This window comes from Mobula hypostoma, chromosome 2 (genome assembly GCF_963921235.1).
Source record: "Mobula hypostoma chromosome 2, sMobHyp1.1, whole genome shotgun sequence".
Taxonomy (NCBI): Eukaryota; Metazoa; Chordata; class Chondrichthyes; order Myliobatiformes; family Myliobatidae; genus Mobula; species Mobula hypostoma.
In genome coordinates, this window is record NC_086098.1 from 110,175,779 (window position 1) to 110,193,510 (window position 17,732).

General features: G+C 42.0%; 1 protein-coding gene across 1 annotated transcript in view; it reads right to left on the reverse strand.

Annotated features, from left to right (window-relative positions):
- Positions 1-14,791: 14,791 nt before the first annotated feature.
- Positions 14,792-17,732, reverse strand: part of slc18b1 (solute carrier family 18 member B1) — a 47,135-nt gene continuing 44,194 nt past the window's right edge. Inside the window, exons 12-14 of the mRNA XM_063040390.1 lie at positions 16,492-16,585; positions 16,303-16,349; positions 14,792-15,007 (exon numbers count right to left, since the gene is read on the reverse strand). Of these exons, the coding sequence (XP_062896460.1) occupies positions 14,953-15,007; positions 16,303-16,349; positions 16,492-16,585 (196 nt within the window). The 3' untranslated portion in view covers positions 14,792-14,952. The remainder of the gene's footprint in view (positions 15,008-16,302; positions 16,350-16,491; positions 16,586-17,732) is intronic.

The following is a 17,732-nucleotide window of genomic DNA, read 5'->3' on the forward strand; positions in this document are numbered from 1 at the left end:
GCATACAGAACTAATAGATATAAATGAAGCAATCTTAACATAAAGGAACTGGAGCAGGAGCTGGATGACCTGCGGATCATTCGGGAGAATGAGGAGATTATAGATAGTAGCTACAGGGAGATAGTTACGCCAAAGGAGCAGAGGACAGGAAATTGGGTCATTGTCAGGCGAGGGAAGAGGAAAGGGCAGGCAGAGCAGGGTTCCCCTGTGGCCATTCCCCTCAACAACAAGTATACCGCATTGGATACTGTTGGGGGGAATGACTTACTTGGGACAAGCTGCAGCAGCCGGATCTCTGGCACTGAGTCTGGCTCTGCAGTGCAGAAGGGAGGGTGGAAAAAGAGGAGAGCGGTAGTGATAGGGGACTTGATAGAGGTGCAGATAGAAGGTTCTGTGGTCGTGACAGAGAATCCAGGATGGTTTGTTGCCTCCCAAGTGCCAGGGTCAAGGATGTCTCTGATCAATTGCATGACATTCTCAAGTGGGAGGGTGATCAGCCAGATGTCGTGGTGCACATCGGTACCAATGACATAGCAAGGAAGAGTGAGGAGGTCCTAGAGAGTGAGTATAGAGAGCTTGGTAGGAAGTTGAAAAGCAGAACCTCAAAAGGTGGTAATCTCAGGATTGCTACCTGTGCTACATACCAGTGAGGGTAAGAATAGGATGCTCTGGAGGATGAACAAGTGGCTGAGGAACTGGTGTAGGGGGCAGGGTTTCAGATTTCAGGATCATTGGGACCTCTTCTGGGGCAGGTGGGACCTGTACAAGAGAGACGGGTTACACTTGAACTACAGGGGGACCAATATCCTTTCAGGGAGGTTTGTTAGTGCTTTTGGGGAGGCTTTAAACTAGACTTGCAGGGGGATGGGAACCAGAGTGCCAGAGCTGACAGTGTGGCTGGGGTGAAAATAAATGATGTTAAAAGTTCAAGCAAATCCGCTAATAGAAAGGTTGTGAGTGGTGGTAAAAATCTTCTGAGGTGTATATATTTCAATGCTAGGAGTATTGTGGGGAAGGCGGATGAGTTGAGGGCGTGGATTGACATGTGGAATTATGACGTTATAGCAATTAGTGAAACTTGGCTACAGGAGGGGCAGGACTGGCAGCTTAATATTCCAGGGTTCCAATGTTTCATGTGTGATCGAAGCAGAGGAATGAAAGGTGGAGGAGTAGCATTGTTTGTTAGGGAAAATATTACAGCAGTGCTCAGGCCGGACAGATTAGAGGGCTTGTCTACGGAGTCCTTATGGGTGGAGCTGAGAAACAGGAAAGGTATGGCCACATTAGTAGGATTGTATTACAGACCACCCAATAGTCAACGAGACTTGGAAGAGCAAATCTACAGAGAGATAGCAGGTAACTGCAGGAAACATAAAGTTGTGGTGGTAGGGGATTTTAATTTTCCGTACATTGATTGGGACTCCCATACTGTTAGGGGTCTGGATGGTTTAGAGTTTGTAAAATGTGTTCAGGAAAGTTTTCTAAATCAATATATAGAGGGACCAACTAGAGGGGTTGCAATATTGGATCTCCTGTTAGGAAACGAGTTAGGACAAGTGAAGGAAGTCTATGTAGGAGAGCACGTTGTTCCCAGTGATCATAACACCATTAGTTTCAACTTGATCATGGACAAGGATAGATCTGGTCCTAGGGTTGAGGTTCTGAACTGGAAGAAGGCCAAATTTGAAGAAATGAGAAAAGATCTAAAGAGCGTGGATTGGGACAGGTTGTTCTCTGGCAAAGATGTGATCGGTAGGTGGGAAGCCTTCAAAGGAGAAATTTTAAGAGTGCAGAGTTTGTACGTTCCTGTCAGGATGAAAGGCAAACTGAATAGGAATAAGGAACCTTGGTTCTCAAGGGATATTGCAACTCTGATAAAGAAGAAGAGAGAGTTGTATGACATGTATAGGAAACAGGGAGTAAATAAGGTGCTTGAGGAGTATAAGAAGTGCAAGAAAATACTTAAGAAAGAAATCAGGAGGGAGAAAAGAAGACATGAGGTTGCCTTGGCAGTCAAAGTGAAGGATAATCCAAAGAGCTTTTACAGGTATATTAAGAGCAAAAGGATTGTAAGGGATAAAATTGGTCCTCTTGAAGATCAGAGTGGTTGGCTATGTGCGGAACCAAAGGAAATGGAGATCTTAAATAGGTTTTTTGCGTCTGTATTCACTAAGGAAACTGGCATGAAGTCTATGGAATTAAGGGAAACTAGTGAGATCGTGGAAACTGTACAGATTGAAAAGGAGGAGGTGCTTGCTGTCTTGAGGAAAATTAAAGTGGATAAATCCCCAGGACCTGACAGGGTATTCCCTCAGACCTTGAAGGAGACTAGTGTTGAAATTGCAGGGGCCCTGGCAGAAATATTTAAAATGTCGCTGTCTACAGGTGAGGTGCCGGAGGATTGGAGAATGGCTCATGTTGTTCCATTGTTTAAAAAAGGATCGAAAAGTAATCCGGGAAATTATAGGCCGGTAAATTTAACGTCGGTAGTAGGTAAGTTATTGGAGGGAGTACTAAGAGACAGAATCTACAAGCATTTGGATAGACAGGGACTTATTAGGGAGAGTCAGCATGGCTTTGTGCGTGGTAGGTCATGTTTGACCAATCTATTGGAGTTTTTCAAGGAGGTTACCAGGAAAGTGGATGAAGGGAACGCAGTGGATATAGTCTACATGGACTTCAGTAAGGCCTTTGACAATGTCCCACATGGGAGGTTAGTTAGGAAAATTCAGCCGCTAGGTATACATGGAGAGGTGGTAAATTGGATTAGACATTGGCTCAATGGAAGAAGCCAAAGAGTGGTAGTAGAGAATTGCTTCTCCGAGTGGAGGCCTGTGACTAGTGGTGTGCCACAGGGATCAGTGCTGGGTCCATTGTCATTTGTCATCTATATCAATGATCTGGATGATAATGTGGTAAATTGGATCAGCAAATTTGCTGATGATACTAAGATTGGAGGTGTAGTAGACAGTGAGGAAGGTTTTCAGAGGCTGCAGAGAGACTTGGACCAGCTGGAAAAATGGGCTGAAAAATGGCAGATGGAGATTAATACAGACAAGTGTGAGGTATTGCATGTTGGGAGGACAAACCAAGGTAGAACATACAGGGTTAATGGTAAGGCACTGAGGAGTGCAGTAGAACAGAGGAATCTGGGAATACAGATACAAAATTCCCTAAAAGTGGCGTCACAGGTAGATAGGGTCGTAAAGAGAGCTTTTGGTACATTGGCCTTTATTACTCAAAGTATTGAGTATAAGAGCTGGAATGTTATGATGAGGTTGTATAAGGCACTGGTGAGGCCGAATCTGGAGTATTGTGTTCAGTTTTGGTCACCAAATTACAGGAAGGATATAAATAAGGTTGAAAGAGTGCAGAGAAGGTTTACAAGGATGTTGCCGGGACTTGAGAAACTCAGTTACAGAGAAAGGTTGAATAGGTTAGGACTTCATTCCCTGGAGCGTAGAAGAATGAGGGGAGATTTGATAGAGGTATATAAAATTATGATGGGTATAGATAGAGTGAATGCAAGCAGGCTTTTTCCACTGAGGCAAAGGGAGAAAAAAACCAGAGGACATGGGTTAAGGGTGAGGGGGGAAAAGTTTAAAGGGAACATTAGGGGGGGCTTCTTCACACAGAGTGGTGGGAGTATGAAATGAGCTGCCAGACGAGGTGGTAAATGCGGGTTCTTTTTTAACATTTAAGAATAAATTGGACAGATACATGGATGGGAGGTGTATGGAGGGATATGGTCCATGTGCAGGTCAGTGGGACTAGGCAGAAAATGGTTCGGCACAGCCAAGAAGGGCCAAAAGGCCTGTTTCTGTGCTGTAGTTTTACTATGGTTTTTCTATAAAGTCTGGTGCTACTGTGACTAGTGAGGAAGGTGAGCTTAAACTACAACAGGATATCGATCAGATGGAAAGTTGGGTGGATCATTGACGGAAGGAATTTAGTCCCACAAAGTGTGAGGTGGTGCACTTTGGGGAAAACTATAGTAAATAGTGGGCTACTCAGGAATGCTGATCAATTTTGAGGTTCATCCATTGTTCCCTCAAAGTGGCAACACAGGTCTCTAGGCTGATGAAGAAGGCAATAACATTTGATTTCATAGGTTGAGGCATTTAATATAAAAGCTGGGGCATTTGGCTGCAACTTTACAAAATACTGTAAAGCTGCACTTGGAATATTGTGTTCTGTTTTCCTGCACTAGAGGAACGATGTGATGGTGTGATAGAAGGATGAGATTGACTATGTTGTTGCTTGGATTGAAGGACGTCATTTATGTGCAGAGGTTTGTTTTTCCTAGGGCAAAGGAGGCTGATGGGTGTGCTAAAAGATATATAAAATTACAAGAGGCATAAGTAGAACAGTCAGAACCTTTTTCCCTTTGGTAGGAGAAATCAAAAAACAAGTGGGCATATGCTTAAGGTGAAAGAGGAGGGGATCTGTGGGGATGTAATACAAGCGAATAGGATTGATGTAGACGTGCAACAATTCAGCATGGGTGGGGTGAGGTGAAGGGCCTGTTTCTGTGCTGTACAACTCAAAGCCTCAGCACTATCCCAGCACCACTGAGACCCTTAATACGTGAACCAGCTTCTTCATTTATTGTGTGCTGTGCTTGTCTTCTAACTGTCTTCAGATTTCACCATTTGCCATTGAAATGCACACACAAATTCCTTCCCCCATTTGAAGCTACTGTTTCATGTTGGATACTACCAGGCTCCAGGAGAAGAAAGTATTAGCAATAGAGATGATGCTGAAGTAGAAATTAAGATGCTGCCATCAACAGCACTGCCTGCGTACTTGGATTCCGCTCTGGACGACTAACCAGTATCTGAGTATCTGATACCAGGAGATCATGGGTGCAGCTATCAGACCTGCACTAACAAGAAAGGCTCTTAGCACATATGCCTATAACTTTAGCTATGTATGTGTCAAAGTCTTGAAGAGTAATGCAACTGGAAGCGATAGAAGGAGGAGAATATGCAATGCAACTAATTGTTTAAAGTGCCCATTGTAATTAGTTTTGACATAAACTGTTATTCATCAAATAGGACCAAAAGGTCAAAGCTCAAAGTTTAAATTTATTGTCAAAGTAGGTATATTCTATTCAACTTTGAGATTTGTTACCCTTTCAGGCAGCCACAAAACAAAGAAACCCAATAGAGCCCATTTAAAAAAAAGACCATCAGATATCCAATATGCAGAGAAAATAAAGCAAATCATTTAAACAATAAAAGGAAGCAAATACCATTCAGCACTGAAGTTCACCAAAGTGAGTCCACAGCCATAAAGCCAGTCATCACTGCAGCCCGTTCAGGCCACAGTCCCAGTTCAGTGCAGAGATGAGTAAACTTCTTGGAGCAGCAAGCTGAAAACCGGCCCCAGCACCCCGCCCTTTTCAATCTAGTCCTGCGCTTAAACTGGCCAAAACTGGGTTCATTCCTCACTCGGACCTGGGCCCTGCCATTTTCATACACTGTGGGGCCTGGGTCCTGCTGCCTCAATTCGGCCTGGCACTTAAATAGGTCAAACCACAGGTCTTTACTTGCCCTCGAGGCCAAACCTGGGCCCAGGTTCCACCATCTTGTCTCTGCCTTGCCTCGGTTCTGCCTCTGAGTCAGCTCCAGCAACGGTCAAACACTTGCTCGTTCTGCACTCACAGGCCTGGGTCCTGCCACCTCGACTCGGCCCGTACACACCACACCTCAACCACCTTGCACCTTTGAGACTTCAGTTCACACCGCAAGAATGCCGGGTCATACAGGTCAACTCCAACAGGGAAATTACAGACTATTGATTGTAGTGATCCTATCTGAGAAAAAGTGATTAATACTGTAATTTATCGTTTTGGTTGTTTTGCTTACTACCAGCAAGTAGTTGATGTGCTTCACCAGACCCATCTTAAACAGGATACCAGTACAAATTAGAGTAAATGCCTTAGAAGAAACCAGGTGCACCTTCTAGATTGCAAGTCCAACACGCCATTGGGTTAGGTGGCTCAGTGAAGGTAAATCAGCTAACATCTGCACCTGTCTTAAAATTTAATAAGAATGATAAATGTATGTTATGACCTGAAAGGGCAATTGTCTATAAAAGTTGATAAGGCCCATTTGTGACAGATTTTTTTAAATCAGGCTTTTACATACTTCAGATCAATAGTTGTAGATTCCTTGTCCTGCTCTTTATCTGAGGTGATAAGTCAAAGTTCTTCCAAGCTGCAGCAAATTTCTCTGGATCCATCGGGCAGCACAAGTTAGGTCTCTATTCAGTGTCTTTTCATTCATTCTGTTGTTTTGTTCCTGGGACAAGCTAATGTTGCACATCGTTTCTATTATAATCAAGTCAGGCTAGCTATGTTCACTAAGGAACATACAGGAGGCAGGGGATGCCATAAGAGTTTCAGGAAAGTGGTCACACCACAGGTTAAGTCAGAGGGACTAGGAGGGACAGGTAGGTAGCACAGGAGTCCTCTGTGATTGTCCCTCCCCCCCACCCCAATAAGTATACCATTTTGGTAAAAAAAAACTTTTCACTGTCCCTCCCCCCTTCTTCTATTTTCCACTCTGGCCTTATTTAATCTCACCTGCCTATCACCTCCCCCCGGGTCCCCTCTTCCCCTTTCTCCTATGGTTCAATCTCCTCTCCAGATTCCTTCTTCTCCAGTTCTTTATCTTTCCCATCCACCTGGCTTCACCTATCGTTTTCTAGCTATCCTTCTTCCCTGCCCTAACATTTTTATTCTGGTATCTTCCCTATTCCTTTTCAGTCCTGAAGAGGGGTCTTGGCCCGAAACATCCACTGTTTATTCATTTCCATAAATACTGCTTGACTTGCTGAGTTCCTCCAGTGCTTTGTGTGTGCTGCTTTGGGTTTCCTGCATTTGCAGACTTGCTCCTATTTAAAATCAGACAAGGACTTTAAGGAATATAAGGAACACAAACTTGGAATCTGAAGGAACAAAATTGGCCATGAAATATCCTTAAGGAAAATTCACAAGCATTTTATACATATAAAAACCAGAGGGTAGCTAGGAAAATGGTAGGATAATTGCAGGACAAAGGAGAAGATTTATGCCTGGAGCTAGAGGGAGTGGGTAAGAGTATTTTGCATTGGTATTACTATTCATTCATAAGGCCAGTGATGTTGTGGGGATGGAACTGGACTCTCTGACGGTGGTGTCTGAAAACAGGATGCTGTCTAAGTTGCATGCCATCTTGGTCAATGTCTCCCATCCACTACATAATGTACTGGGTGGGCACAGGATTACATTCAGCCAGAGACTCATTCCACCAAGATGCAGCACAGAGCGTCATAGGAAGTCATTCCTGCCTGTGGCCATCAAACTTTAGAAGTCCTCCCTTGGAGGATCAGACACCCTGAGCCAATAGGCTGGTCCTGGACTTATTTCATAATTTACTGGCATAATTTACATATTACTATTTAACTATTTATGATTCTATTACTATTTATTATTTATGATGCAACTGTAATGAAAAGCAATTTCCCCTGGGATCAATAAAGTGTGACTATGACTATGACTCAGAAAAAGCTGTGGATGGTAGATCAGAAAGGATCATGTTGATATGAAGGAAGGAGCAGTACAGTGGATAAGTTCAAAGGGTGAAATGGAATCTATCCCAGGTTATTCTGAGAGGAGATTGCTCAGGCTTTGATACAGATCTTTGTATTCTCTATAGTTACAGGTACATTTCCAGAGAGTAGCAATGTTGTTCCTTTGTTTAAAATGCTCAAGTACAGTAGATAATCCAGAAAATGATATGCCAGTGGTGAGGAAGATAATGGAGAACATTCTTTGGGATAGGATTATTTGGATAGTCAACATGCCTTTGTGCAGGACATGTCATGAATTACAAACTTGATGACTGATGAGAGTAGGGGCAATGGATGTTTTCTACATGAACTTTAGTAAGGCATTTGACAAGATCCCTCATAGTAGACTGATCCAGAAGATTAAGCCACGTGGATCCACAGTGACTTGCTAGGCTGCATTCAAAATTGGCTTAATGACAAACATTCTGCTGGATGAAGATGCAGCATCTTTGGGATGGAATTAATGTTCCAGGTCATAACCTCAGAAAGGAGTGAGGAGTGAAGACATTGTAAACAGGAGAGGCGGAGTGGTGAGACAGGAGCCGAGTTAATTTGGGGATTGAAGGGGGGCGGGGGTGAAAGATAATGAGCAGGTTGCAGCTGGCAGAGGAGGGGTGTGCGATGGAGTTGGGAGACAGTGATAGATGGGGGCAGATGAAAAGGGAAAAAATATGAAAATCATATGAATCAGGATAGGGGGAGGTTGAAAGTTAGAGATGATTGTTCGAAGGCAATAAGCAGGAACACAAAGGGCTCCCACTGCTGGAATCTAATAAAGGAGATGACAATGGGAACCACTAAGGGAGAGGCAGGTGGATGAAACCAGAATCAGATAGGGAAAGAGTGGAAGGAGCCTGTAGGGAAAATATATGTGCGGTGAGTAGATGAAAACATGAAGGGAAGGAGTATATTTTATACGTATACATATATGTGTATAAAATGACTGCTGAGGGCTATGGAGGGGATCGAGCAAGCAGCCAAAAATGGAAGGACTGGAGGAAGATCAGACGGGTGGGGGGGGGGGAGAAGAAACATCCTCAGGAGGGGAGGGTTGCATAATATGGAAAACTCATTGTACTTACCAGTGGGTTGTAGACCAACCAGGAAGAAGATGAGGTGTTGTTCCTATGAGGAATTCTCCCCTCCACTGGGCTTTAGAAGTTCAGAGGCAGGACAGGCGAAAACATTTAACCATATGAACTCTACTGATCTCCCTTCTGGCACTTATCCCTGCAAGAAAAGAAGTGCTACACCTGCCTATTCACCTCATCCAACACCTCCATTCAGTGCCCAAACAGTAAGGGACTTCACCAGCAAGTCATCTTCTGTATTCGGTGCTTCTAATATGGCCTCCTCTGTACTGATGAGACCCAACATAGACTGGGGGATAGCTTTGTCAACCATCTTCACTCTGTTCACAACAAGTAGGATTTCCCAGTGGCCAACCACTTCAATTCCAATTCCCAATCTGACATGTCAGTCTATGGTTTCCTCTACTGCCAAGGTGAGACGGCAGTCAGATTGGTGGAGCAAACCTTCATATTTTGACTGGGTAGCCTCCAACCTGAGGGCACGAACATCAATTTCTCTAACCACTGGTAATTTCTCCTTCCATTCCCCCTTCTCAACTTCCCTTCCCTATTTTGGTTCCCCTCTTACCCCTTCTCTTCATCCACCTATCACCTCCATCTGATGCCCATCCTCCTTTCCTTTCTGCCACACTCCACTCTCCTCTCATCAGATTCCACCTTCTTCAGCTCTTTAACCTTTCCTCCCCATCATCTCCCAGCCCACACTCCCTCTCATCCCCCCGCACCTGGCTTCATCTCTCACCTTCCAACTTGGATTCCTTTCCCTCTTACCCCGTCCCCAGCTTCTTATTCTGGCTTCTTCAATCCACTTCCTTTCCAGTCCCGATGAAAGGTCTCGGTCCAAAATGTCAACTCTTTATTCTATTCCATAGCTACTGCTTGACCTGCTGAATTCCTCCAGTATTTTGTCTGTGTAACCATGTGGACTCAATAGTTCTCGAACTGCTTGCGAAGGATTATCTTTCGATTTGCACAATGGCCTTGCAAAAAAACTTTTAAAGTCATTGCAAGGAAACAGGCATTCCTTTATTTTCTGCCTTGTTGGTCGAACAAGTCTGTATAGGTTTGGAGATTGAATAATTAAAGAAAGGTTGCATATGTATGGAGTGAAAGAAAGTGCATAAATGGCCACATGATGGAATGATAAACAGAGTAAGCAAAAGGAAATGAGAGAATAGGAAAACATGAGGCAGCAGCCAACAGATGAGTGACATGGGCAGTGAGGTTAACTTGTTTTAAAGTTGACATGAAATATAGAAGCAGAATTAGGCCATTTGGCCCATTGAGTCTGCTCCGTCATTCAATCATGGCTAATCCTTTTTTCCCCTCAACTCCATTCCTTGGCCTTCTCCCCATAAGCTTTAATGTCGTGTCCATCAAGAACCTATCAAGCTCTGCCTTAAATACACCCAACGACCTGGCTTCCACATCTGCCTGTGGTAACAAATTCCACAAATTCACCACCTCTGACTAAGGAAATTTCTCCACATCTCTGTTTTAAATGGACGCCCCTCTATCTTGAGGCTGTGCTCTCTTGTCGAAGACTCCCCCACCATGGGAATCATCCTTTCCACATCTACTCTGAAAGGTTTCAATGAGATCCTTCTCATCCTCATGAATCCCTCTCATCCTCATGAATCCCACACAGATGCACATAGCTGAGATTGAGCACGGTTGATGTTTCAGGCTGAGACCCTTTAGCAGGACTGGAGAAAAAGATAATTGATTGTTTTATTCTTCCACATAATTTGTAGGAATTTGCAGAGAATTTCTCCAGTATCTCGGGAAACTGATAATTAGTCCCGGTCTCTGATGCACATAGGAGGGCCAGAATTATTGCTGCCCAGTACAATATCAGTTTTGTACCAGATCCAAGCTTCAAATATCAATTTCCTTGATCAACCAAAGTTTGCGATGGTACATTGAACAGTGGAGAATTTCATTGTTTGTGATAGAGAGGTGAAATATGGAAAATGGCAAGTAGCCTACATTTTCTAGGAGTTTATGAACCTTTGTTAGCAGAGGGCAGTGTGGTGAAGCATGGTAGGTCGGAAGAGGACCTTAACCTTGCTGCTGCGTATAAGGCTCATCATGTTTTGGTGAGTTAATGATGTGTTAAAACTGATTACACACAAACTCTGGTGATATCTACATACCTCAGATGGACTACTGATTTCAGATAATAATGATTATAAAGTGTAGTTTTCACAGTTCTAACTTTTTGCTAATACTTCTAAAAATTAAGCCTACTGCCATGTTAAGGTTTTGCCAGTGAGATACAAATGGAAAAATGGTACTGTTGCAAACTCTTGGTTAGTATCATGGTTTGCATACTATTATGGAACACTCATTTCTGTAAACATATGAACTTAAGGAGGGCATTCCACAATCCCTCCTGGTTGATGGAGTCAAAAGCTTTAAAGAGACTGAAGGAGACAACATAGAACGTATGAAGCTGTCAACCAATATCAAGTCTGTTGTGCATCTAGACAAATGAAATGATTAATGGAGCAGCTCTTTAGCCATCGGGAAAAGGTGGTTAAGGAGAACCTTGGCGATGACTTTCCCTATGGCCGACGTATGGGAAATCTCTGTCTAATTGCCACATTTGGACACATCTCCTTTCTTGAAGAGGTTATGATTATAGCATCCTTGAGGTCCTCTTCCTTTTGTTCCCAGATGAGAATGATAGAATTGTGGATTTGTTACTGAAACTCTTCACTTCTGAGCTTTAGGATGACAGTGGGGATACTGTATGTTCATAGAGCCTAATATTTTGGGTTGGGACATGTCATTCTTGTCGTTGGTCAGGAGTGAGAACCAGGCTGGCCTGAATGAGCTGGAGTCACGGGCATTCACATCAAGCACAGAGTCACAGTTGAGAGGGTCTTTGTGGTGCTTCTATCAGTGGGCATTGGCAACCTCTCCATTTCTGATGAATTCATCACTATTCTGGCTGCGGAGATTTGGACCTTGGGCACTTTGACCATGGTTGACATTGCAGACCGATGAGACCCACGTCATTACTATCAGTGAGTTATAGACCCGCTTGCATGTTCTCTACCTATCATCTGCTCTTACAGTCATGGGTTTCTGTTGGACATCTGCCTCCAGCTACCTGTAGAATTGTTTCTTTTGTCACCCACGTCAACCCAGTTCTGGTTCTCTCTGGCAGAGATCAGGAGTTTCTTCACAGGTGCCGTTTTAGCAAACTTCAGGGCAACACATAAGTAGTGGTCATTGTGGATCTTGTAGACTGGAAGCTACCCCGTTTCTATAAGTTGCTGATGAGGAAAAGATGTCTTGTGTGGTCATTAGCCTTATTTCAGCAGTTCTTCTTTTGATAGTGATATGGTTGAGCCAGGTTGATGGAGATAATAGAGGTTAGGTGATGTTCACTGTGGTGGTTATAAACACCTGGAATGGCACGGGTTCCTTGTTTGGATAATGTTTTAATCCAGCCAAACTGGGGTGTTGGCCAAGACAGTCTTCATGAAATAGGGTGCTCATTATGACAAGGCTATGCTACAGATGTTTTGTCAAGAGAAGGACCTCAATGGAATCAATCATTCCCTGTTCCTTCTTTACCAGTTACACATTGACAGAAGGACATCTCTCCTCACCCATATGTTACAGTCACCTCAGACAATCAGTTTTCTTCCTTTGCCATAATTTTTCCAAGGTTAGAATGCAAGTACTCCTTGGTTCATATGAAAGTACTAAGGTTGGGATGGCCATGTTAATCAGTTTAGCACATTGAATCCTTTTTGAGAGAGGATTGGTGCAACTGTAACAAAAACCAATTTCCCTCAGGATCAATAAAGTATAACTATGACTATGATGAAGGTCACAAAGTGATTATTATTTCTACTAAGATGCCAAACAAGCTCTTGATGAGAAACACACACACTCAGCAGACCAGGCAGCATCTATAGAAAAAAGGTACAGTCCATGTTTTGGGCAGAAACCTGTCGGCAGGACTGGAGAAAAAATGCTGAGTAGTAGATTTAAAAGGTGGGGGAAGAGGAGTGAGAAACACAAGGTGATAGATGAAATCTGGAGGGGGAAGGATGAAGTAAAGAGCTGGGAAATTGATTGGTGAAAGAAACAGAAGGCCATGGAAGAAAGCAAAATGGGGAGAAGCACCAGAGGGTGATGATGGGTGGGCTAGGAAATGAAGTGAGAGAGGGAAAAGGGGATGGGAAATAATGAAGGAGGGGTGGAGGGTATTACTGGAAGTTAGAGAAATTGGTGTTCATGCCATCGAGTTGGAGGCTACCCAAATGGAATACAAGGTGTTATTCCTCCAACCTAAGTGTGGCCTCATCACAACAGTGGAGGAAGCCATGGATGGACTTATCAGAATGGGAATAGGAGGTGGAATTAAAATGGGTGGCCACTAGGAGATCCAGCTTTTTCTGGCAGATGACAAAGCTTACTCCATGAAAACAACATTCTTTCTCTGGATTGCCACCTGAGAATAGGGAATCTCCACTACCAGTCCTTCCCAAGTTACATTAGAGTTTCATTCCTAATAACTGTTTACAACCTGAAGAGTTTGCAAGCTGGAAATATGGGCATAAACTGAGTTCCCACCTGGCAGAAGGTGCCTAGAGCTTCACAAATCCACTCTACTAAACTCTCAGATACTCACTCATGTGTATGGATTGCACGTACACGGACCTTGTTCTTTAAAATGCATTCTCCTGTATCATTCAGTCCACAATCAGCTCTTTGTCTTACCGATGTTGGGTGCAAGGTTGTTGCTGTGACACCACTCCACTAGTTGGCATATCTCACTCCTAAACGCCTTCTCGTCTCCATCTGAGATTCTACCAACGAAGGTTGTATCGTCGGCAAATTTATAGATGGTATGCCTAGCCACACACTCATGGGAATATAGAGAGTAGGGCAGTGGGCTAAGCCCACACCCGAGGTGCACCAGTGTTGATCATCAGCGAGGAGGAGATGTTATCATCAATCTGCACAGATTTTGGTCTTCTGGTTAGGAAGTCGAGGATCCAATTGCAGAGGGAGGTACAGAGGCCTAGGTTTTGTAACTTCTCAGTCAGGATTGTGGGAATGACGGTATTAAATGCTGAGCTATAATCGATGAACAGTATCCTGACATAAGTATTTGTGTTGTCCAGGTGGTCTAAGGCCGTGTGAAGAGCCACTGAGATTTCATCTGCCGTTGACCTATTGTGGCAATAGACAAATTGCAATGGGTACAGGTCCTTGCTAAGGCAAGAGTTCAGTTTAGCATTGACGAACCTCTCAAAGCATTTCATCACTGTAGGCGTGAGTGCTACCAGGCAATAGTCATTAAGGCAGCTCACATTATTCTTAGGCACTGGTATAATTGTTGCCTTTTTGAAGCAAGGTCTTGATCCATTGGCAAGAATTGACCAAGACAACTGGTAAACAGTCTCTGCTACACGAGTATTAATACCTCAGATGAAGTCACAATCTGGTATGTGCACACTCATTCACAGGTGCCATGCACACATACCCTTCGTATCTCACCCAGTAACCAGCTCCCAAGTTCAGGGGTGTAACTAAGTTTGCTATCAGGTGACCATTGCCTGCTGCAAGCTTCCAGAATTTTGTTTTTATGTATTATGAATTTATAAAATAATTTCAATTATGTTCATCTTTTTAACCCAAGATTTGAAAAAAAGACCAGAACTAATCAATCTGGTTGCTACTGAAGATTCTCAAAACTATTCCAGTAGAGTGCAATGATGAATTTATTTTACAAATATCAAAATAAACTTTTATTACCAGCTTTTTGTCAGTGCTTCAATTGTTTTCACAGTATCCTGATAAAGGAGATCTAAAGGAAATAAAAAACCTACTTCCGTCTTCTTTCAGAAAACACACTGCCACATTTCAAGTTTATGAAAAAGGTTTACACGTATTTGAAGTTAGGAAGTGAACAAACAGAATGGAATTCCTAGTGTAGCTTTATTTGAGACAGGTTGATTGTGGTGTGAAGGACTTCAAATTGCACTGGGAGAATGCAATTTTCATACTTCTACATTATAAAATGGTATTTCACATAGAGCTTTGTAGGAGCAATGTAAAATATTTAAATTTAATTATCAAATAGAAGAAATAACAAGCAATGTAAATAGTCCAAACACGTGAAGTTGCTCACTATGTCGGTTTGTGGATATCCTAATAATTAAAAAATGATCTCCAGAAAGACTGTAGTGCATGTAAATATTCAAAGCTTCCACATTCAATTTGATAATAGTTGTTCTGCTTCTTCTTCTGTGTTGCTCCCAGAATGTGACCTTCATAAAAACAAAAATCTAAATCAAATTTCCTTCAAAGACATTTCATTTAAGAGGGGTAGGAGAAAGACAGTATCACAAAGAACCAATTAAAGCAAACATTTTATTGTTAAAACATAATTATAGGCAGATTATTTCTCTGATCCAAATGTTAATTATTTCCCAAAAAATGTGTGGAGCAACAAATACTCAAAACAAAAAAAACACATTTCTGTGACCCAATTTGGTTTTAAGGATCTGCTGAACACCCACAAAGCAACTTAGATTTTTGCATCAATGAAGTACAAGAACGACCAACTTAAAGAACAGAGAAATATGGCTGGAGTGCATTTAATCAAGGTATGTGTGGTATAGTATGGAGTTACAGAAAATGGACACAGAAATGAAGACATACAGATGATAAATTTCCAAGAAGATGCCTGATTTGAAAGTAGACGTGTTTCCAACTACAGGTCAAGGTATGCCAGGTCTTAGGTGGATTAGTCATTATTTTGACCATTAATACTGAAGAAACAGCTGGAGTGCTTTTTAAAACTACAGCGATATTGTGGTCAATGGAAAAGTGAATGAAACGTCCAACTGGCTGGAGTCACTAATGAATATTGTTGTGGTTGGTGAAAACCAAATCAACTGTGCCCCAAACCAGAAATGCAGTAACACTTGCAAAAGCTACAAATATTTAAAACTGACTTCCATACACATGCCAAAAGCAACACCTTAGCAGTGTGAGAATCAACCAAAGCATCTGTGAGGGAAAACATCACACCTATATCTGTAGAAGTCTCTTCCCTTGTATGGGGAAATTCCCATCCTGAGCTGTTTACCATCTGCAGGTGAACACCCAGACTTACTGGCAAGAAATTTTCTGGATTCTCACAGAAAACAGAAAATTTATTCACTGGGATTATGTACAGAATCAACAATGCAACAACTGTCAGCCTCAATTTCAACAAACAGCTACCTTCAGTCATGTAATTTGTACCATGAACATGGAAATGGAAATCATTTTTTTTTACATCAGCCACTACTCTCTCTTCTGACTGCTACCCAAAACTATCTGCTATAAAGTACATATTCTATTCCAACATTTCAACTGCATCTTCAGCCAACCTCCACTTGCGTATAAACAAAGTTTATGGGCACACTCTTCAGAGTTTATGGGCAGTTAATGCCCCACCCAGTAAAATGGAAAGGAAGACTCACAATATTAAAGACTATTCTTTAAAACCTTATGTTTCTTATCTGCATATTGTGCGAATGCTTTATATACATGAATATTAAAATATAGTACAAACCTTTTGCGCACCTTTTCCACTATTAAGTACACACCCAATAACGTACCCTAAGAGAGAGAGAGAGAGAGAGAGAGAGACCATCATGCTGAGAGGAATTTGATACCTAATTTTATTTTTTTTTTAGAAATAGTAGTGTATAATTAACACTACACTGATTTCTCTGTACATATTCAAAACATGCTTACTTACAAAGAGAAATGGAAAACCTCCTTGCACAGCTGCAGCCCACTCAAAATCTAATCTGTCATACAAGTATCCGCCCAGTGTTGGTCCTACAAATGATCTGGTTTAAAAGACAATGTTAGTTACCATCTGAGATAGTAAAACATGCCAAGGTAAACTTTGCAACTCTTCACTCTCATAACTGGCCCTGGTTCACACCATTAGCTATATTGGTGTCAAAAGGTCTTCTTCCTGGTAGGAAGCCAGAGTGTAAGGTAGGAGAACTATTACCGCCTTACCATTCGATGCTGATAAACAAGGTTACCACCAGCATTATTCAAATCTGCAAAGTGATAGGAACAATTTATCAACTAGTGGATGATACAATCAATTTAATTCATCAAAGTTAATACCTGTATTGACCCTTAAAATCCTTGCTTCTTTACATTTGGATCCAGGGTTACAAAAGTAGTAGGAAGCTGTACATTATTATTATTAATCCATGAGTTGAAGAAACCCAAAGCATCAAAATATATAGAGTCAGTATGTCTTGAATGCAGGCTCTTCAATGCACTCATTGCTGACTCCTACTTGCCATCACAAGCCAGGAAATTAGGGATGGTCATTAGATGTTGGTCATGCCAACAATGAGAAATTCCCATGAATGAATAAATAAAGATGGGTGCAAAATAAATCTGCAGCAAGTACATCTGTCACAGCACACAATTCTGCTCGTTAGCAAATTGATATGGCACCATTATTCTATTTTAGAATGAAGTACTCTTTTAGAAGTAAACTGGCAAGATCTTCTCCAACACTACTTTTTTTAAAAACACCTAGCAGACATAGGTCAAAATGTACTTATGGATTATCACACAACACTGCCACATTCAAGACATTATTTTTCATATCCCTAGTTTCACTGATTTCTAGTACAGGAAGTAAATCAGCCTATCAGGAATTACATAACTTAGACTCTTCGTGAGATTTCAAATGCCTAGAAGTGAATCTACTAGTGTCCAAATCATGTTAGATTTTTTCCCCATGATCTGACTGTCTATACATGGAAACTATCTCTGCTGTCCGTACAGCCCGGTTTTATATCTGAGACTGCGCTTTTTCGTATGGGTGTCAGATATCTACATCAGCATGTAAATTTGCACCAGTTTTAATAAAATAAAAACATTAATTTCAAGATATGTTACTCATTAATACCTGCTTCTTAAATGTGCTGCTGTCAATTTTGTATGTTTGTGTTTCTATGCTGT